This window comes from Gracilinanus agilis, chromosome 1 (genome assembly GCF_016433145.1).
Source record: "Gracilinanus agilis isolate LMUSP501 chromosome 1, AgileGrace, whole genome shotgun sequence".
NCBI lineage: Eukaryota > Metazoa > Chordata > Mammalia > Didelphimorphia > Didelphidae > Gracilinanus > Gracilinanus agilis.
In genome coordinates this window covers 145,780,230-145,801,405 of record NC_058130.1, presented here as the reverse complement: position 1 = coordinate 145,801,405, position 21,176 = coordinate 145,780,230, and the positions used below count along the sequence as shown (strand labels likewise).

Below are 21,176 nucleotides of genomic sequence, written 5' to 3'. Positions count from 1 at the left end.
CCTCGAGCTGTGAAGGAATAACAGGTTCCTAAGCAGGACTGGAAATCTTCGTGTTTCCCACCCTCCCTTCCCAACGCCGGTGCCGATTGACTTCTGCCATCCCAGCTCTCCCGACAGGAGTTCTCGCATCTTGCCAGGGTCCAAGGTCGTGGAGGCCGAGCCCCAAGGTCACTACAGCTACTCGCAAAACCAGTCGCCAGTCGGGGGCAGATTCTCCCGCCTGCCGGAAGCTCCGCCCCTTGGGGGCCTTGCGTCACTTCCGGCAACCCCGCGACCATTGCGCTCAGCAGGCATGCGCATCAGCTCGCGAGGGAGAGTCGGGTCCGCGGAGCTTCTCCTCCTCCTCGACCTCTGACCCGCCACCCTTCAATCGGGGCCGCAGGAGCGGCGCCCGCGACAGCTTCGGAGGTGGTGTCACGACACCATGGTGAGCTCGAGTCCCGGTGGGGAGTGGGGAGCGAGGGGGCTCTGGGGGCCGTTTCTGACCCTCCCTCAAGGAAAAAAGGCCCAGGTTTGGTAGTCGGAAGACTGAGGTTTGAGTCCAGGCTTTGCTGCTCTATTCAGCGTGAGTCCCTGGGCACGTCTATTCCCTCTTGCACTTATACTTCGGGGCCTCAAGTTTCCTTGTTTGTCAGCTGCCGAGACTGGACCAGATGACTAGTAGACCACCCCTTTCCCCGTTTGTCCAGTGGTTCCCATCCTAGAGGCAGGGGTTGGAGTCTTCTTCCTCGTTCCTCGTTCCAGCCAGTCCCCATCCTCTAGAGGGCTGCCCGCCCACCAGGCAGGCCCAGAGTTTTTCAGGGAATTGTAAGAGGAGAGGAGGAAATATCACCTAGCAGAGAGAATAACAATAACAGCCGATTAGAAAAGTAGATTTTCTCCTAACCTTTTGAAATAGGGGCAGTGCAAGTATGATTATCTCCAGGGGGAAACAGAGGAGAAAGAACTGGTTCAGGTTCACATAGCTGGATTCTAACCCAGGTCTCCCCAACTTCCAAATTCAGGGCTATTTCTCCACTCCAGTGGTGATCTTAGAGGTGGAAAAGATTGTGGGCAGGTATTGAGGGGACCTATCAATGGTGTTCATCAATATAACAACAATCTGTTGTGTAAATAAATCCCTAGTCTCAGTTCTGCCCCTGACTTGCCCTGTGCCCTGAGACAAGTCATTTTTCCTCTTTAGGCCTCAATTTTTCCATTATAAAATGAGAGATCACAGGTTATAGATTTGCAGCTGGAAGAGACCATAGAGGCCATCCAGTCTGATCCCTAATTTTTTACAGATGAGAAAACTAAGAACCAGAGAAAGCAAGCTAGTAAGGGTCAAAGGCAGGATTTGAAGAGGTCATTCTTGCTGACTCCAAGTCCAGCATTCTTTACCACACTGCCTTTCTAGAGAGGGAATGAAATGATCTCTAACGCCCCTTCTAACATTCTGTGTTGGTTGTCTAGCATATTAGAGACTGGAACTAAGCAAGGCAGATAAATTCTGAACACCTGGAGAGCTGTTGAAAGAAAATCCTTTGTATTTCCTAGTACCTTCATATGAAGCATTGATTTAACATTAGGACTAGGACTTGATACTGTAGAAATACCCTAAAAGTGAAAGCTGTGCTTAAATAGAAGGGACATCAGGTACCTTCCTGATCTCACTTCTAAGATAAAGATATTGAGTGAGACATGCTGTGTCACTATTCCTTCCAATCCCTTCTTTTTGTCATTGTCAGGCTTATTCCTGTCATGCATAGTATCCCTACCTCCAGTATACATTCAGTGTTGAATGCTGTTGCTTCAAGTGAAGACTCCATATGCTGTTCTGGTTGGTGGATTTCTCTTGGCTTCTAGTACCAGGGTTGAACCACATAGTGAATTTGGAAAAATGATTACAAGGCTGTGTTTCTTACTGATCTGGAGCCAAAATGCATAGCTGTGGCCTAAGTTCTAGGTTTGGCATCCAATTTGACATCATCCCTGGATGTATCATTCAGTCTTGTCAGAAGTTTGAAGCTCCTTGGTGTCCATTTTACTTTCTAATAATCTCCCAGACAGCATTCTGGCCTGGCTTGATTTTTTTCTGTCCCTGTCAATCAGTGCTTCACTGTACATGATTAGAATTCAGTGGTCATTGTCAACCAATGGAAATCTTTGTCTAAAGGGTTTCCCTGAAGCAAGTTTGTTATCCGTTTACATCATGCAATAACAGTTCTTCTGCAGAATAATAAGTATATGGTGCATTTGCATAGTTGTTGTCAGGAGTGGAGCTAGTCACAATTTTATCCGCCTCATCCTTGAGCTATTAAACAATGGGATAGAATTACCACTGATAAGGTCTTGGAATATAGATAGTTTAATCACACTAGAGTGAGGACCATCAGAGAATGTCTCAAATCAAAATAAGTAATGAAGAAGAAAATACTTCAGAAAATATTGTGTTCTACAAATATAAGGTGATTTAAGGGTTCAAATTTCTGTAGCACCTATTTTATCATTAATAGTAGTAGTGATCATGTGTATGTTATGAGCTGAAGATCTTTTCTAGTCAGTGACCCTAACTGATTCTTGAAGGCTAGGCAAGTGGTATTCAAGGACTGGCAGATCCTACCAAGATGGAAGGACCCAGTGGCAGACTGTGTCTTATCCAAGGATGGGCCTGTGCAGAGATTTATCACCAGAAGGTTGACTGCCAAATGATAGGTAGGGGAAGGAGGCACAGCAATCTGAAGACCATCTGATGAAGCATGGAAGATTTGTTGTCTACATGGAAATCTTTTCATGTAGGGTTTCTTGGAAGCAGGTTTTTGTCAATTTACATCATGCTATTACAGTTCTTCTGCAGGATAGTATGTGGTACATTTGCATAGTTTCTATGTACTTCAGGAATGGAGCTAGGAGAAATTTCATCTACCTCACTGAGATATTAATCAATGGGACAGAATTATCACTGATAAGGAATGGAAGTAATATCTACACTGATGAAATGATAGGTCTTTTTGAAATACTGAAATAATATGTGTAGAGATCAGATGCCTTATTTCAGGGGGCAGGCTGAAAAGACACTTTAAATATTATGTAAAATCTAGCCTTTAATATAGTGGGTGGTTGTAGATGGTAGGTAATCAACAGTACAATTGTAAGGAATGTGCCTTGTGGAGCAAAAGCTCAAAAGAAGGGATTTAGGATTATAGAATCACAGAATTATAGCTAGAAAGATCCTCAAATGTCATCTAGTTCAATTCCTTCAGTTTAGTTCAACCCCTGTATACGTGCCAGCCATTGTGCTAGGCCCTAGGGATAGTTACAAAGACAATAAGACAGTTCTTGTCCTCATTGAGGTTATATTCCACTAGAGGAACTACAGGTAGACAGAAAAGCAGTTGTAAAATATATATATATATCATAATTGCTGGAAGGAAAGCGACAACTTTAGGGATCAGGATTGGCTTACTATAAGAAGTGAGACTTCAGCTGAGTTTTTTTTTTTTTAAACCCTTGTACTTCAGTGTATTGTCTCATAGGTGGAAGATTGGTAAGGGTGGGCATTGGGGGTCAAGTGACTTGCCCAGGGTCACATAGCTGGGAAGTGGCTGAGGCCGGGTTTGAACCTAGGACCTCCTGTCTCTAGGCCTGACTCTCACTCCACTGAGCTACCCAGCTGCCCCCTTCAGCTGAGTTTTAAAAGGAGCTATGGATTTCCTGAAGAGGAATTTAGGGTGGAATATGGGACAACTTGTAAAAAGGCACAGAGACAAGAGATAGAGCATTGTACATAGTAAGCATTAAGTTGGCTAGTTTGCAACATAAGAGTATATGAAGAAGAGGCTTATGTAGTATGTCTGACAAAATAGTCAAATTACCAACAGGAGGAAATCTGAGTAGAAGAGTTAACATGGCGAGATTTTTGCTCTAGGAATATCAATTCGGCAGCTTTTTGGAAGACGGAAAGGAATCATATTGGAAGTAGAGAGACAATTAGATAGGGACCAGAACTAGAGGACATTGGAGACAAAGAGAAGGGCCAAATACAAGCAGTATCAGAGATAGAATCACTTAACCTCCATTGCCTAGCCCTTCCTGCTCTTCTTCTTCTTCTTCTTCTTTTTAATAGTATATTGTATATATACTATTATACAATAGTATATTGGGGAAAGTTTACTTACAAGACTGACCCTAGGTGGTGACAGAACAGTAGTAGGTATCCACATTGCACTCAGGACAGATATTTAGAAACAGAACAAAGAAGACCCATAATGGCCCATGGTCATATATACAAGTTTTCTCATGGGATGAAACTATCAGATTTCCATTCTGAAAAAGAAAAAGAAGATACTTGTCATATCCTGAAAGTTGTTTGAATCCAGAGTACCTCTTTGTAAAGGTTCTAGGTAATAACAAGATCAGATTTCCATTCTCTTGCTCCTACCATAAAAATGTTTCCTAAAAAAATTTCACCCATCCCATCAGGAAAGTGAGTCCTCATAAGGTGACTTGCAGAGCAATTGGCCATAAAAAATTACACCCCCTCCCCAAAGTCAGCTGCAGCAGTGAACTTTGTCCAGGATATCGTAATGTTAGAGTGCCAGGAAGAGTAGAAGTCATTGTTATTCTGCAAAGCTTTCAGATATTCAGAATAATTTCCCAGATCTATATTTTTCAGTCAATCATGTTCTACTAGAAGTAGGGCTGGATGAGGGAGACTAAAGGCGAATTGTCAAGTTCTTTTCCTATTTCCACTTAGAATTCATTGTGGAAAACACTGGAGGAGCAAAACACCATTTCATTGGCTTTGGGAAAGGAAGGCACCAAAGAGAATGCTGGTTCGTCTACCAAGTATTGTATATTGGTATAGAATTTTTCAGGTTTGGTTCAGCTTGTATACACAAGGCACAAAAACATAGAAGAGATATTGAATCACTTTAGTTAAGGATTTAAATCTTTTAGTAAATATTAATATTAAGTAGCATTCTCCAGCACAGAAGGCAGAGAATGAATGCATCTTCTGGCCTCACTAAGAATTCCCAAGGTTACAAAGTGGCCATCCCTAATTCTTTGCTATGGTCACTTCTGCATCCACCTCTCCGGCCACAAATTGGAGTTCCAGTGATCTCTTCCTGCTCCCTACCCTCCAGAGCAGGAGCCGGCAACGTATGGCTCTTTCTGCAGGAGCCATAAAGTCAATTTTTTTTCAGGCGCTGTTACAGGAGCGCGTACTGTGAGCACTGTATGGCTCTCACGAAATTACATTTTAAAAAATGTGGTGTTTATGGCTCTCGCAGCCAAAAAGGTTGCTGATCCCTGCTCCAGAGGCTGAGCTTAGTGTAAGCAGATAAGAGGGCCACAAGGGGTAATTTTTTCCCACCTGGTGAAACAAAACCTTATGTGGGAAAAGTTTGGAAGGATAGGAGTCATAAATATATTTTCATTTTTCTCTTCTCAGAATACCAAGGGCAATTAAACTCATTTACAAAGTGAAAAAAAAAAGATTACTTCTCAAATTATTCATAAATCTTTATTTAAGGTGGGGGGGAGTGGAGAAGATACTTGTCACATCCTGAAAGTTGTTTGGGTCCAGAGGACCTCTTTGTAAAGGTTCTAGAAAAGGGAGAGGGCAAGTCCCAAATTCACTTCTTTATAGATAAGGAAAGAGGATACATTAGTCAGGGTTAAGCCTCCTCCAAATTCAGTCAGTCAATCTCATTTTTGATAGCTATACTCCCAACCACCTGAGTCATGGCAGTCCAGCCTCCAATATTGGATGTTATATAAGGCTATCCTATCCTGTGGTATAGAACAAATCAATTGAGTGGATATGAAGGGTGAGTGAGAATAAAAAGTAGATGACTCAGGTTCTAAACCTGGCTGACTAGGAGATGGTGGGTGGTAGTAGGGAAGTCAGGAAAGGGAAGGGTTTGGAGGAATGTAATCACTTATGTTTTAGACAAGAGATGAGGTTGTGATAACTATGGGATATCCAGTTGGAAATGCTCAGTGGTCAGTTGGTGATGCTTTATTGGAACTAGAATTCAAGATAGTGACTGGAACTCTATATAAAACTCTATATAAAAATCTGTTGCCCATGGGAGCTCCAAAATGAGATCACTGAGATGGAGGCATATAGAAGAGAATAGAGAAAAGGCCCAGGACAGAGTCCTGGAGTATACCTAAACAAAGGGAATGGGACATAGATGGTGATGCAGCAAAGGAGCCTAAAAAGTAACAGTCATACAGAAAAGATGAGAAAAAAAGAGAGAGAGCAATGTCATGAAAACTCTAGGAGAAAGTGATTAACAGTGTCAGATACTGCCAAGAGGACAAGATGGTTGAAAACTGAGGAAAGATCATCAAATTTGGTAATTGAGATCATTTTCCAGACGAGTAAATTAAGCCCCAGAAGGTTGTGGGACTTGCCTATAAAGTAGAAGTAGAAGTAGCAAGGTCAAAATTGGAATCCAGATCTGACTCCAGATCCTCTCCAATGAGCACGCCTGTACCATCCCACCTCAAATGGGTTCCACAAAACTTAACTTTTTGTTCTTTCTTAGAGCTGAAAGAATCTTAGAAGTCATCTAGTCCAGCCCCTTATTTTATACTGAGAGCCAGGCAAAAAACTGGAAGAGGCCTTAGAGGACCATCTATGGTTCAGCATTCTTTCTCTTCTGTCACTATGAACCCCTAGGTTCACAGTTCTTCTGTATACTGCCTTTGTGACTTTGGGGAAGTTACTTAACTTGTCTGGGCTTCAGTTTTCTCATTTGTAAAATAAGGGAGTTGTGCTGGTAGACCTCTAAGGTCTCTTTCAGTTCCAAAGCCACGCTCCCCCGCCCCTAAAACCTTTACCTTCTGATATAGGCAGCTCAATGGATAGAGAACCAGGCCTGAAGTTGAGAGGACCTGGGTTTACATCTGGCCTCAGACAAGACCCTCTGCATTTAACCCCAATTGGTTATTGCTCTTCTGCCTTAGAACTGATACTCCGTATCAATTATAAGACAGAAGGTAAGGGTTTTTTAAAAAAGAAAATTGATTCTGAGTATCAATTCCAAAGCAGAATAAATACAAAGGCTAGGTATTGGGGTGAAACAATTTGTCCCTAGTCATACAGCTAGGAATTTTGTGATATTAAATTTGAACCCAGGGCCCTCTATTCTCTTGGTGTGGCTCTTTTCCCACTGAGCCACTTAAAGGCCCCCCAAATCTTTGATGTCTTCTTTGATTTATATTTCTTTATTCCCAGTTCAGTGCTCAGATCAGTGCTCTCTACTACACAGAAGATAACATAGGAAGGATCTTTGGGCAGACATTTTTCCATCCTCTATTTAGATAATCATTGTCCATAGCATCACAGTCATATTTTAGAGCTAGAAGGAACTTTAGAGAATGCCCTATCCTTATTTGGTGGATGAGGAAATCCCCTGATAAGAATCTATTTGGATGCCTCATTTTGATGAGAAGGAAACCATGGGTTCTCTAAGGCAATGTCAGTGGAATCCGATCTTACAGGCAAGTCTTCTTGGGAAGGCAGGCCTCATTGGTACTATGTTCATCATCTGAAGAGCAACTTAACCCTGTTAGACAATGTTTATCCATAGGTCAGCCACAGAGTAATGAGTTCATTGGACAAAGCCATCAAATTTTAGAAGAAATACACAATACCAGCTGAAATCACAGATCTTTGAAGTACATGACACATTTCATCTGTGTGTCAGTGTCAAGGACAACAATTAAATTAATAAACTAGCCTTCTATTAAGTCTCTAAACACATTAGCCAATTGTTTAAGCTAGAGTCCTTTGATCATAGGTGTAAGCACAAAAAGTGTTAACTGAGCCATGCTTCCAGGTGTGAAGTAAAAGACTTGTGAAGGTCAGACCTACATGTGAAATCCAAACACTTTCTCATTTATTAAGGCAAAGCCTGTCAGCTGGAAGCACAAACAAGTTTATTTGGGGTGTTCTTCAGTCTGTGGCTTATCTGGGACCCATTATTGTAACATTAAGTTCTCTGTCTTCCTTCCTCCATCTTAAAGTGGAGCTTTGCATCATCATTTTCTGTTTATTTCTGGTCATCAGTTAAGTTGCAGCATTCAACAGAGTAGTATATTAGTTCCTTTCTTCCCCAGCTTACCAAGCCTCACAGTACTATGCTATACCTGCCTTTGGCCTGCTTGGAACAGGCAACTCAACTGAAGTAGGAAGCTTAGGAAATCAGAAATAGCAATCTTCCCAGGACCTAGAGAAAAGATCAGCTAAAAGTCTGTGCTCTCATCCTTCCCTGAATTCATTGGCTCTTAGCTCTTTGATGGATGCCCTGTGGAGAGTACCCTCAGACCTGGGCTCCAGAGCAAGAGTGCCCCAAGAACCTTGTTGACTGACTGCTGGTTTGCCCACAGGCCAAATACCTAGCTCAGATCATCGTGATGGGGGTGCAGGTGGTTGGAAGGGCCTTTGCCCGGGCACTCCGGCAGGAATTTGCAGGTAAGCAGTGTGTCCCCAGAACCAGGTTTCCAATCTCCAGGTTTCCAATCTCGAGAGAATGCAGGGTACAGTAGAACAGAGCTCTGGACTGAAGTCAGAGACCTGGGTTAAACCCCAGCTTTTGTATTTCACAGTGTGACCTTGAATTTGTCACTTAGCCTCTCAGCCTCAGTGTTCCTATCTGTAAAATGGAAATAATAATACTTGCACTCCCTGCCTCAATTGTGTGAGGAAAACTCAATGTAAGCTGATGATAATATAAGATAATGTTATTGTTCTCTTGAGTTTGAGGCCATACCACTTAATATCTCCTTCCTCTCACATTCTGTAACTGAGACCCCAGTGACATCCATACCACCTGTGATTATTAGAGCTATTGCCACAAGGCAGAAGGAGCTTGAAAGACTAGAATTCCTTTTGTATATTGGCATTCCTGGTGCATTGTTTCTTGATGTCTAAGACCTTAGGGCAGAGATTGCCTATAAGCTTCCACATTCAGTTGCCTTCAGATGAGAGAGATCCTTATGTTACAGGGGTGAGGTAATAAGAGCCTAAAATAGATAATCACATTTAGGGGTTCCTCATTTCCCCTGATGTTTTTATGCAGAGCAAATATAGTTATGCTAAGAATGGCTCTAGGGGGAAGTAGGAAAGGGAGTGGGATGGACCTGGAAAGAGGCCATAGTGTTGCCCAGATTTTGAAATTGGCACTGAGAGGCCACTCAGCCCCTGAATGCTAGCTGGCAGTATCTAGGATTCCTTGTCCTTGTTGTGAATGGCCTTTGCTTGGCTACCTCAGTTCTTAGGTTTCCCTCTATTTCCTAGCCACAAAGTATGGGATTTCCAGTTGGGTGTGACTGATTAGGACTCTGAGGTTGGCCTATGGGATTGCCAGGGGAGTAGTTATACAAGGCCAAGAACTCATTTTGTGTCTGAACAGCCAGCCGGGCAGCAGCAGATGCTCGTGGTCGAGCCGGTCATCAATCTGCAGCCGCATCTAACCTTTCTGGACTTAGCCTTCAGGAAGCCCAGCAGATCCTCAATATCTCTAAGCTAAGCCGAGAAGAGATCCAGAAGGTAAATCTATGGCAGGAGTACCCAACCCTTTTTGTGATGAAGAGGTAATTTTTGTTTCCCTAAAACTGTGGCATGTCTAGAATAGAGGGAGGGAATGCTGACAGGAAGCCTCTTAACTGTTCAGGAGAGGGTGCTGCTTATGGTTCCCCAGGAGAAATCTTGACAAAATACATCTGGAGCAAAAAGTTGAGTTCCTCCAGATAAGGCTTCATAGGGCATCTCACAGGAATTCCTACCTTGATAACTTCACTTGGGTTGTATAGCCGCAACCATCTTTGGGCAGGTGGAAGCACTCCAAATTATCCTTACATCCAAAACAGCACATCTGTTAAGGTACCTCAAACCATTTAAACAGCTGCAAACAGGAAGAAACCTAAGCCTCCATTGTACCTAGTAAAACTTAAACTAATTGTAAATATCCTCCTCTCTTTTTTTCTTCAACAGAACTTCGATCATTTATTTAAGGTAAATGATAAATCTGTGGGTGGCTCCTTCTACCTACAGTCAAAGGTGAGTGGCCTCAAGGCCTATGGAAATCTAGTTAAACTTCTGGGCCAGTTTTGCCACTTGTGGGGTTGGTGTAGATGGGGCTAAAAAGGTCATTCATTTCTAGTGGAAATATTGCAAGTTCCAAACAGTCCACAAAGCAATTTTTTTTAGGCTTCTGCCCTGACATCCCTATCTCTGACTAATGCCCAGATATAATGCATTTCTTCTTCTATTCCAATGGAATATTGTCACAACCCAAACTAAATTCTTGCCATGAAGTCTCTATAGTTAGCCTGGAAGTCTTGCCATTTTTGGTCATTAGTTCTCAGTTTTTAGAATTTAAGACTAGAAAATAATGGAGCTTTTAGCTGGTTGTATATTAGAGTACAAACTGTGGACTTTGCCTTGTACTCTCCCACTTTGGGGGCAGCCAGCACAAGGACAAACTATAATAGAGGCCCCTGGACAATCCTGGAACTCACCCGTTAAATGGAACCAGCATTCTAGACTTTCCCTGATACATCAGGAAACTGACCACAGGAGAGCAACATTCTGTGAGTGTTGGTAAATGGGATGCAAGGCCCTTATGGCTCTGGGAAATCATAGGTTGGAGTTAACCAAGAAAAGGAAGAGGTGCATCCTGTTTTGGGCCAGCCTTGGGCAGGGGCAAACAGTAAAAGAAAGCATCTGAAATATTGGTTCCTCATCCTCTCCCAGGTGGTTCGAGCTAAAGAACGACTAGATGAAGAGCTCAAAATCCAGGCCCAGGACGAGAATGAGAGAAGGCAGAAGCCCAAAACGTAACCACCTATACTTCCCTATGTGTGAATAATTTATAGCTCAGTAATAAATATCTTTTCTGCATTTTTTTGTATGTATGCCAAGACTCTAAAGGGCAGGTCATTCTTTTTTGCTAGTCTCAGTTGGGGTGGAGTGTATCTGGTTTTGGGAAAGAAATTGGGAGCATTTGCCTACACATAATGTTGAATTGACAACCTCAACAGGGGCCAGTAGTTGATGACAGAAAACAGCCAGGCAGCTTCATCCTCAGACTGAGTCATTGCTATATTTTGTCAAACCAGAAGCCTCTGAGTTAGAGCGGGCAGGAGTGGTTATTATTTGGTTTCTTCAGCTCTGATAGCTGGCCTGCTAGATCCTGGCTTTATGCAGTTTTTATGCTGGACCTCTGCTTTTGTCTGGGTTTCATTCATTCAACTGTATCCCTATAGATCTTGATTTAGCTATTGCCCCAAAAGTTGTGTTTTAAGAATATTCTCAGGCCTTAGATATCAAATGAGGAGTTCTTAACCTGGGATCCATGAACTTCTTTTTCTTGTATATTTGTAACTGCATTTCATTATGATTAGTTTCCTTAGTAATCCTATGCATTTTATTTTAGTATTTCAAAATACTATTCTGAGGAGTCTCTAAACTTCACCAGTCTTTCAAAAGGGTCTGTGACATACAGAGAATTTAATGGCCCTATGAAGATCACTCACTGAAAGGGCCCCGGATTTAGGGGGTGGACAGGGCACACAGCCATAGAGTTCAGGCTCCTATGTCTGTGTAAGGAGCAAGATATGCCTCATACCCAAATTTGAAATTTCCCCTAAACAAATGCAACAGTATTGTCAGTGATGTCTATTACTCTGTTTGTGGTGTTCTTTCCTTTACAACTCTAATTTGATGCCACAAGAGCACCAAAAAAGTATGTAAGGAAGTTGCTCTTGACCCCTTTTGAGATGAGGAGTCAGAGTTAGGGAAGTAAAGCAGCCAAAGTCATTCAAGATAAGAAACAGGAGGGAAAGGGGCAATTGTAATCCAGGTCTTATGGCAGATATAGGTCCTTCTCTTTTGCTCTCTCTGGCATTGTAGAAATGACCTATCCCTGGACCTGTTCCCTTATGTTGGCTGCCTCCCCACAGCATACCCCTTAGAAAGGATAAATTCATGATTTCCAAAGCACTGTGTGATTATGTGAGGTGAGGAGGGGAGTTCAGGGACCCAGCTAGACTGAATCCTGCGGACGAGGTGAATCCTGGTGAAATTTGGAGGTGCTTGCCTATGTTTCTGAGGCTGCTGGTTGTGGGCCTAAAACAGGGAAGGATGTGTTTCATTTGGTCTGATCTTGAACCCCATTTCCAAGTACACTCGTTACTTGCAGGCCATCTTTGCAACTCACTTTTATTGTTTCTTTATAAACTTCCTCTCACATGGAGGAATATATTGTTATAGTCATTAGCTTATCTCTCTTTTTTTTTAAAACTCTATGCTAACAGCAATGGAGCCAAGAGGAGGAAAAAACGTAAGCTACAATAGAAAGGCACTTAGAAACTGTTAAAATACTGATATCTTGGAATGTGCAACAACAAACCAACAATGACAACAAAAAAAGTACACCGGCCCTTTAAAGCCTAGTCTATCACCAAATCACATGCTGAGCTAATGTTAACTCTTTGAGTGCCATGTTGCTATTCTCCATGGGCTTGAATCTCAAACCACCACCCCCCAATCCCTGATGGTCACTCCTACTAGTCAGGAAGGGCAGACCCCAAGTCTAGGGGTAACTGGGCCCAAACACTGAGCCAGCCAGTTCTTTAAGGCCTGGGGCCCTTTGGTAGTTGGGGTAGGTGTGGAGTGTCTGGTTCTTAGCAGAGGACAGAAGGGGGGATACCAGCTCCCCCCTCCCATATTTGTGTCCCCTCTTTATTCAGAGGAAAGCCCAGCAGAGGTGAGGGCCAGGACAGAGTGACCCCTCTGAAACAGAAGGGCAGTCAGGGAGAAATGGTAGCACTGAGCCACCCAAATGAGAAGAGGCAAGTAGAATCTAAGAATGTCAGAACTGGAAGGGATTTGAATAATTGTTTAGTCTAACCCCTTTGTCTTATAGATGGGGAAACTGAGGCCCAGACAAAAACGTGACTTGCCTAAAGTCACAGCGAATTTATGTGATGAAACTTAGTAAGTCAGTGGCAGAGCAGGGACTTGTATATGGATCTCCTGACTCCCAGTCCAGTGCTCTTTCTATGACACCAGGCTACCTCATGAGAGGCAAGAGGTAAAAGTGTCCCCCTTGGGGAGGGAGCAAGCCAATACTGTGCTCTCTTGGGAGAGCCATCCTATTGTCTCATAGCTGGGATATGGAGGGAGGGCAGAGAATAACAAAGGAAGGTAGCTAGAGGAGTGGACCCTCACCCAGGACCTCACCAGCCTGCTGAGGTGCCCCTTCATCTAAGGGTTTCTTTAGCTTATTTATGCCTGCAGTACAGGCCAGGCCTTCTCTGGCTCTGTCGAGTCTAGATGAGCTTACAGTACTTATGGCAAAGGTCAGGCAATTCCAGCCATCATCAAAGAGGAGGGTAGCAACCAAGGTAGCTAACCAAAAGGCTCCCCAATCTCTGTTGAGGGAGAAAATGACATCACATGCAATGAACCTTTTTCTCTGGCTATAGATCTTCCAAGTTTTATAAGGTCAAGGGAGTTAGGAGCAGATGGGGAGAGGGAAGAAAGAGAAAATTGCTTGGGCTAACCCCAGTTAGTGAAAACAACGGGACCAGAATGCAGGTTTCCTAAGGCACAGCCCAAAATTCATATTCTGCTGTCTTCCAGCTGAATACTCTGCGATCACAAATGGTTAACCTTTTCCCATGCAAGCTGATTTGAGACCACAAACCCTAGAATTCAAAGTTTCAGCCAGGTGACTCAACCAGTTACCTACTAAAATCTGTTCTAGCCAGCTGGCCCCATTTCACTCCAAAATATCTCAATGGCTGAAAGGCATGGACCCTTCAGGTGGCATCTCCTTACTTGGTGGGCCTGCAGTGCAGCATACACACTACCCCACTTATGGCTTGCCTCCCTTGAACATCCTACCCAGCTACTGTAGCCTCACCTCCTCTCTGGTTTTATCTTCCAGTCTAATTCTGTAATGTGAGAATTGGCCAGAATTCCTGGCTATTGTTCAGACAATGCCCATGTCATCTTCGCTAACCTCATCAAACACTGAACTAGATTAGAACTGAATTCTCTCCTTGACATCCCTATACTAAGCCTGTGAGCTTAGTGGGGCTTGATGGAAATAAATACCCAAAGGAAAGGGATAAAATGCTATATAGGTAGCATGGCAACCTTAATGTTCTCGGCCCATCCTTTTCCCCAAGTGGAGGTATTGCACAAAACGGTGGCAGCAAGGAACTATATATCTTGGCAACTGGGCACCATGGCTAGTCTGAAAACCATCTCAGATCAGATTTCTATATTCCTCTTGTTTTCTGTGAGCACGTCACTGTGGTAACCCTGAGGAACCATAGTTGAGCTCCTAACCTCAAAAGAAAAGGGGTTCGCGAGAGGAAAAGTCAAGAATTTCCAAGGTTATCTCCACATTTACCATCTTCCTGCTATGTGAATGCCCTGGCCCTGAGAGCTGCTCTCCTTACCCTACAGTTGCATTTTCTGTCCAGCCAGGAAAAAAAGGATCTGCCTTGGTATTTGAGTTGGGTACAATGTTTTATGAGAGGGGCAGGAGGAGACATGCCTGTCTTGGTCCTCTTCCTCAGCACAAAATAACAGCTAAGGGGGGAGGGGAGGGAGCAGCCCTCCCACTCTAGGAATAGGGTGGGAGATACCTTGTCAGTCAGCAGGGAGGGGAAAGGGAACAAGAGAAAGGAGCTGTTCTCTTCATGGCACTGCCAAGGTCTGCGTCTGTCTTGCTCTCCCTCTGAAAAGCAGGTCAGAAGGAGAGGAGTCTGTAGAGTTCCCAAAGCTAGGCTGAGGCCAGCTTTGAAGAGGAGGAAGGAAAGGTTTGCTGGAGACCATTGCTATTCTGCTGGCCCATGTAGTTCTTGGCAGCCATGGGGTTAAAACTTCAGGAATGAGGCTTCCACTGCTAAGGGTGGTATGCTATTCTTTTGACCCAGCTCCCTCATATTCAGGATATGAAGGCATCATATCTGGCTGGAAGGAGAAAGTGATGGTAGAACCTTGTGACAATGGTCAGTTGGCACCAGATAAATGTGGGAGGGAAGACCTGAATGACAAAAGCCAGATTGTGGAGCAGCATTCCAAAAGGGAAACCAAGGAGGGAAGAGCATAGCAAATTTGGTTCGGCATGGGAAAAGGGACTGGATATTGGTATTCCCTCCCTAAAGAGAGTTGGGATCAGACCCTTTGTTGAGGGCAGAGGAGCTGGATTGGGAGAGAGGTCAATGGGATCCAAGGTGCTCACACTATGGGCCAAAAATTAATTTGCTTATCTGATGGGATTCATCTTTCTCCTTCCATGCCATTGTTCCAGAAGTCCTGGAGCTAAGAGACCCTAGAGTGACCTGTTTTTGACCACATGGGTTTTATCTCTACACACAAGCATGAAGCCAGCCCCAGGCCAAGGCCTACCTCTTCCCCATATGTTCTGGTTACCTCCTGCCCACCTCACTGGGACTGGACCAGAGGATGGCCAAGCCCTGAGGGAGGACATTATTGCTATTTCTCAGAAGAATTTCCGTTCGTCATGATTAGATGAGGAGGGGAGTCTCTGTCCAGTCCTTTTCCCTCTCCCTGGCTGAGGATGGCCTTGAGGCATCAGTTCACCACAGCTGGCTTGAGTAGCACAGAGCCTGGTGGGATGACCACCCAGCCAGGAGGCAGTGCCTCGGGACTAGCTGCTGAGTTCACCCCAGTGGATAGGTCCAGCACAGTGCCTGGCAGCAGGGAAAGTCCATCTGGACCAGACCGAGCACGGCCACCCTCAGTCCTCTCCCCAGGAATCTTGCGACCTTCAGTGCCCAGAGCCTTGGCACCTACCACCCCTCGCCCCTTTTCACCCTCAGCTTTGCCCCCTGCAGAGCCAGCAAGGAGAGAGACAACAGGCAGGCTCAGCCCGCCAGCCCCAAAGGGCGAGGGCAGGAGTGGGTTTTTGGCCAAGTTGAGGGGGAGTACAGGGGCTGGAAGACCAGGTCCTACTCCACTGCCTCCACCACAGGCCAGGGTACTGAGATCAAGAGGGGCAGGTGCCAAGGGCAGGGGCAAGGAGGCAGGTAGCCCAGGTAGGCCTGGGCCCCCAAAGAGCGCAGCAGGGTTGGGGATGATGATCTGTGCCCCACTGACATAGGGGCTGTCTGGGGTGGGCAGCTGGGGCTTAGGAGGTGGGCGAAGCTTGAGCAGCTCTTGCTGCTCATGGGAGACGAAGTGGCCGTGAGCCTTAATGTGTTTTCGAAGGGAGCTGGGGTCTGTGTAGCGCTTGTGGCAGCCGGGCATCTTGCAGTAGTAGGGCTTGTCCACGTAGTGGGTGCGTGTGTGCTTGAAGCGGTCACTTGAATTGGAGTAACGCTTGTTGCAACCCTCATAAGGGCAGATATATGGTTTCTCCCCTGGGGTAAGAAAGGACAGTAAGAGGCTATAAGTGGGGAGTCCACTGACTCCTTAGCATATCTTCTTTTTTTTTTTTTTAAATTTAAACATTTATTTATAATCATTTTTAACATGGTTACATGATTCATGCTCCTACTTTCCCCTTCACCCCCCCGCACTCCCCCCACCCATGGCCGACGCACATTTCCACTGGTTTTGTCATGTGTCCTTGATCAAGACCTATTTCCAAATTGTTGGTGGTTGCATTGGTGTGGTAGTTTCGAGTCCACATCCCCAATCATGTCCACCCCGACCCATGCGTTCAAGCAGCATATCTTCTTAATAAACATTTTGATCATGACCTCCACTTCCCCCTAAAAAACATTTGGTCTCCATCACCTAATTCCTCAGCTCAGGCATCAAAGCACTCTATAGTTGGACAGTAATGTATTATAGAAAGGATCTTAGATTTGGAGTAGGAATGAGTTTGAATCCTGCTCTGCCTTGTACTAGCTTTTGTTGCATTTATTACATTACCCCTCCTCATAGAGGCCATGATCTAGTCAAGATGGTCTTCCTACCAATGACATAAATGGCACTCCATTGCCCATACCCAGGCCTTCCATAACTGACTGTCCTCAGTGCCTGAAGCACTCCCTATCCCGACCTCCATCTCTCAGAATCCTCCCTTGTTGCCTTTAAGACAGTGGCTCAGCAGCACCCTCCCATGAAGCTCACAACTGGGTCCCACCCTATCATGCCCTCTTAGCTCTTAAGTAGGTACATGTCATCTCCCCTGCTAAAATGTATGCTCCTTGGGGACGAGTTGGACAGTTGCATTTTTGACTATCCCCAAAGCCTAACACAGTGCCTGATTGGTTGATAATTGAGAAAATCATTTCATCTCCAGAGCTGTTTCCTTATCTATAGAATGAGGGAAATGGGCCTGCATGGTCGAGTCATGTCTAAATCCTATGATCCTGCTTTTCTAATTTATATGACCATTCTCCTCGTGTAAATGGTACTGTCCATCCAAACTGGCTGTGATTTCCTCAGACAAATCCTGACCTTCCCATCATGTTTATGCTCACTTGTGGGATAACCTCAGATACACAGACACATTTATTTGCTGAATATCCTCAGTTACACTCTCTCTCCCTCTCCCTCCCTCCCTTTCCCTCCTCTCTCTCTCTCCTTCCCTCTATAGCCTGGGTTGATCTCTCTTTCCTGTGAACACCTAGAAGACCTTGTACCTATCTCATAATGATCACCTCCCAGTCTTGTCTTGCTCCTGACTTATACTTCAAAGGGCAGTGAGGCCCATTTGTTTTTATCTTGTCCTAATGCTCAGCATTGGGCATTGCATACAACATTGTGCTATGCTGATACTGACTTCCTGGTTCTCCTCCACACTCCTTCCCAAGTGAGTCTTCCCTGCCTTGATTTCTCCTTCCTCCAGCCCCACTTTTCCCCTTTCTCTCATTTGAACTTTGACTCTGTCTCAAGTCCCTTCCCAGCCTACCTGTATGAGATCGGTTGTGAATCTTAAGGTTCTCTAGGCGAGAAAAGCTCTTGTTGCAGGTGGGACATCGATGTGGCTTCTCATTAGTGTGAGTCCGGATGTGAATCAGCATTTTGTACCTTCCAGACAGGAAAGGAAGAGCAGCTGGTGAGCCAAGGCTAGAGAGTTGAGCCTAGAGAGGCAGGTCCCAAGTGAGCCAACTCTCCATCTCTAAGGAGGAAAAGCCTGTGGGGCTGCCCTGGCCAGGTCCTCCCCATAATCCATTCCCCATTCCTACAGACACCCTGCTCTCTTAATGAAGAGGCCCGATGGGCCAAATCAGGTCTCTTGAGAACACTGGGCAACATATCAGTCACAGAAGCCCCTTGCTTCTTTCCTCTTCCCACTGTGCTCATACCTAGCATTGAAGCCCCGGCCATGTCGGGCACAGCCCTCCCAGTGGCAGCAGTAGCCAGCTTCCTTCTCAGGTTTGACGTGGAAATCATTGACATGGTCTACTAGGTCTTGCAGCAGGTCAAAGAGCTGGTTACACTGAAGAGAAAGAAGGGGAAAAAACGTCAGACCCATGTGGACTTTAGGGGGCTCCTTCTACGCCACCTATGCCTGCCCATCCTCACCTTGGCCCATCGACAGACAAGTTGCTTTTGTAGGGGCACATCTGGAGAGAGGCACTTCTCCTTCGGTGGGGTAAGAAAGGAAGAGGAGGGCAGATGCAGCGCACCCCCTGAGCTCAGTGGCAAGAAGAACTGGAAGGAACTGGGAACACCATCAATGTAACGAAGAGACTGGAAATCCTGGGGAAGAGGGCACAGTGAAGGTAGGGCGAGATTGGTGGCGGATCTTGATGGCAAATGACCCCATGGCTTCTTTCCAATTTCCCCTCGTGATGCCTTTGCCTTCACCTCTCCCAGGATCTGCTGGCCCCATATCTATAAGATTAGCCCATCCCCATTTCTACCTCCTCCACTACCAGATTCTTTTCATAGAAGAGGAAGGTTTGCCCTCATGTCCATATCCCAGACTCACGTGGGCAGCAGGAGTTGGTGGCAGGTCTCCATTGCCCTGGCGTTCAGGAGACAGGGAAGTGCTGCCGCTGGGGGAGTCCAGTCCTGACGGGGGTGACAGGCTTAGGTCCACTAGTGGTGCTGCTGAAAAGCGGCCATCCCCCTTCTCAGGATACTTGGGGTTCAGCAAGAATCCTGAGTGGGAGGGGAGGAAATCAGGGGGGCCCAAGACTAGAGAAAGGGGGAAAGAGCGAAGAGTCAGTGCCCTTCTCTGAGCCCCCAACAAACACCTTAAGAGACTAGGCCCTATCCTTCCACCCCACAGTGACCAGAGAAATGATTCCCAGATGGCATTTAGTAATTGCAGTGCTCAGTTTCAAGGAATGGGTGTGTAGAGAAGAGGAAAGAGATTGTACTGAATGCATACCTACCAAGGAAAGGAAGGAAAAAGAAAAGAAAAACCCAAAAGTGGGAGTAAGTTCATCATCACTGAAGATCTCTAAGCAAATGCCAGATAACTTTATTATTTTAACTATTTGCTATATTAACTATTTGCTAATTTGTCAGGAATGTTGCAGAAAGGACTCCAGTTTTGGCAGAGGTTGACCTATAATAATCACTAAGGTCCTTCTAGCTCAGAGATTCTCTGGTCCCCTTCTTGATCTCAGTCTGGCTGCCATTTACCCTTCCCTCAAGATAGGCAACTGAAGAGAAAACCTAGTTAAACAAGGCTTTACTGGAGATACTGGCACAGCGCAGGCCTGAGAGCCAATAGACTCTGGTTAAATCACTTAACCCCCATTGCCTTAGCCCTTACTGCTCTTCTACCTTAGAACCAATATGTACAGTATTGATTCTATGATGGAAGGTAAGGATTTTAAAAACTCTGCATTCACTGGTGTGCAGTACCTGAAGGAGGGGATCCAGGGGACGCAGGTGCAGGGCCATCATCTACCAAGCCTAGCTCCCGGTGCAGGGTCCGATGACGGACAGCACCCAAAGCCCACTCCTGTTTTTCTCGCGCTGCTCGAAGCTTGGTGATGCTCAGCTTCAGGTCCAGCGGCTCGTCCAAAGAGTGCATGGTGCCAAACAGGGGCTGGTGTGGCTGCAGCAGAGAGGGAAGGGGGTGGGAGTGGGACAGGAACCTGTGGGAGGAAAACAGGCAACAAGTCAAGGACTCCCACTGGCAATGGTCCAGCCTCATCTGTGCAGCAACACGCTCCCTAGCCCCATCTTCCTAGCCATTGGGTTCAGAAGGTCCTAGCAGGTGTGGGTCTCTGGGTTGTCTCTGTGGACCCCAGGTACCATCACTGTTCTTTAAGGATTTCCTAAACAGGTAGTAAGTACCCATGGTGTGCAAAGAACTACACCCTGGGGAAGATGCAAAAATATAGAAGGCAAGATAGGGCATGCACACACAAATTAGAATGGGTCGCACAGTATCAAATGCTAAGAGATTAACTGAAGAACAGGTTGATTCAAACAGAGAGAACATCAGGAAGAGCTCCATGAGAGAGACAGCATTTCAGTGGGGCCTTACAGAATTGGGAGAATGCTGAGAAAAGGGGGAGGAAAGGGTCCTCCAGGTAAGAGAGCCAGGCCAAGTCATAAAATCACCATGTAAGAAAACGGGGAATCTCAGTGCGAACCCGTCCTTACTGATGAGGGGGGAAACGTCAGTTTTCATCCCCACTGAAGAGGGTTGGGTCCTACAAGGTCAGCTCTCACCATCAGCTGTCTAACTGTATGGACTTCAGGGCTTGGAACTGGACCAAGAACTAAATACAGGCGCTGGCCAAATCCAAATATTTCTTATTAAGCCAGGAGCCCAACCCAAAGCTCTTTAGGAAAAAAAAAAAAGTCTGACCCAGAATTGAATCTATTGAGTTACAATCCAGGCAGAGCATCAGAACATTTTTGGAAGCAGACTTTATGCAGTTCCAATCCCTGGTATGATGTAAACATCCATTCATTTGTCCGTTCAATTGTCTTGGGAAAAGTCCTGGATTCTAGTCTCAGCTCTAAGTCTTAAATTATGCGGCTCTGAGCAAAGGGCTTCACCTCTATCTCTGTTTTCCTATCTGTGCAATGGGGGTGTTGGACTAAATGGTCTCTAAGGTTTCCTCTGGCTCAGAGAATCTATGTAGGAAACCTGGTAACAGCCATATAAATTCATGTCTGGGGCCAGGAGGCTAAGAACCCGGAGTGCACCATCAATTCCCACCTGCCAAGTCCTGGCCACCTGCTGCAGGGGTGGAGCCTGTAGCAT

At 45.3% G+C, this 21,176-nt stretch overlaps 2 protein-coding genes across 3 annotated transcripts; one reads left to right on the top strand and one right to left on the bottom strand.

Moving 5' to 3' along the window:
• Positions 1–281: 281 nt before the first annotated feature.
• On the top strand, positions 282–10,900 carry PAM16 (presequence translocase associated motor 16). Of its 2 annotated transcripts, XM_044658098.1 has the most exons (6): positions 282–427; positions 4,736–4,814; positions 8,386–8,470; positions 9,411–9,547; positions 9,992–10,057; positions 10,754–10,900. In XM_044658098.1, the coding sequence occupies exons 2-6, from the start codon at positions 4,809–4,811 to the stop codon at positions 10,838–10,840; spliced, it is 381 nt and encodes a 126-aa protein (XP_044514033.1). In that variant the 5' UTR covers positions 282–427; positions 4,736–4,808; the 3' UTR covers positions 10,841–10,900. The 2 variants fall into 2 exon arrangements, with proteins under 2 accessions (XP_044514033.1, XP_044514041.1); XM_044658106.1 differs by lacking the exon at positions 4,736–4,814.
• A 793-nt stretch (positions 10,901–11,693) lies between these two features.
• Positions 11,694–20,005, bottom strand: GLIS2 (GLIS family zinc finger 2). The gene is made up of 6 exons (XM_044658069.1): positions 19,817–20,005; positions 18,930–19,102; positions 18,521–18,697; positions 18,301–18,434; positions 17,904–18,022; positions 11,694–16,401 (listed from the first exon to the last, which is right to left on the bottom strand). Exons 1-6 carry the CDS (start codon positions 19,986–19,988, stop codon positions 15,614–15,616), a joined length of 1,563 nt encoding a protein of 520 aa, XP_044514004.1. The 5' UTR covers positions 19,989–20,005; the 3' UTR covers positions 11,694–15,613.
• Positions 20,006–21,176: the final 1,171 nt, after the last annotated feature.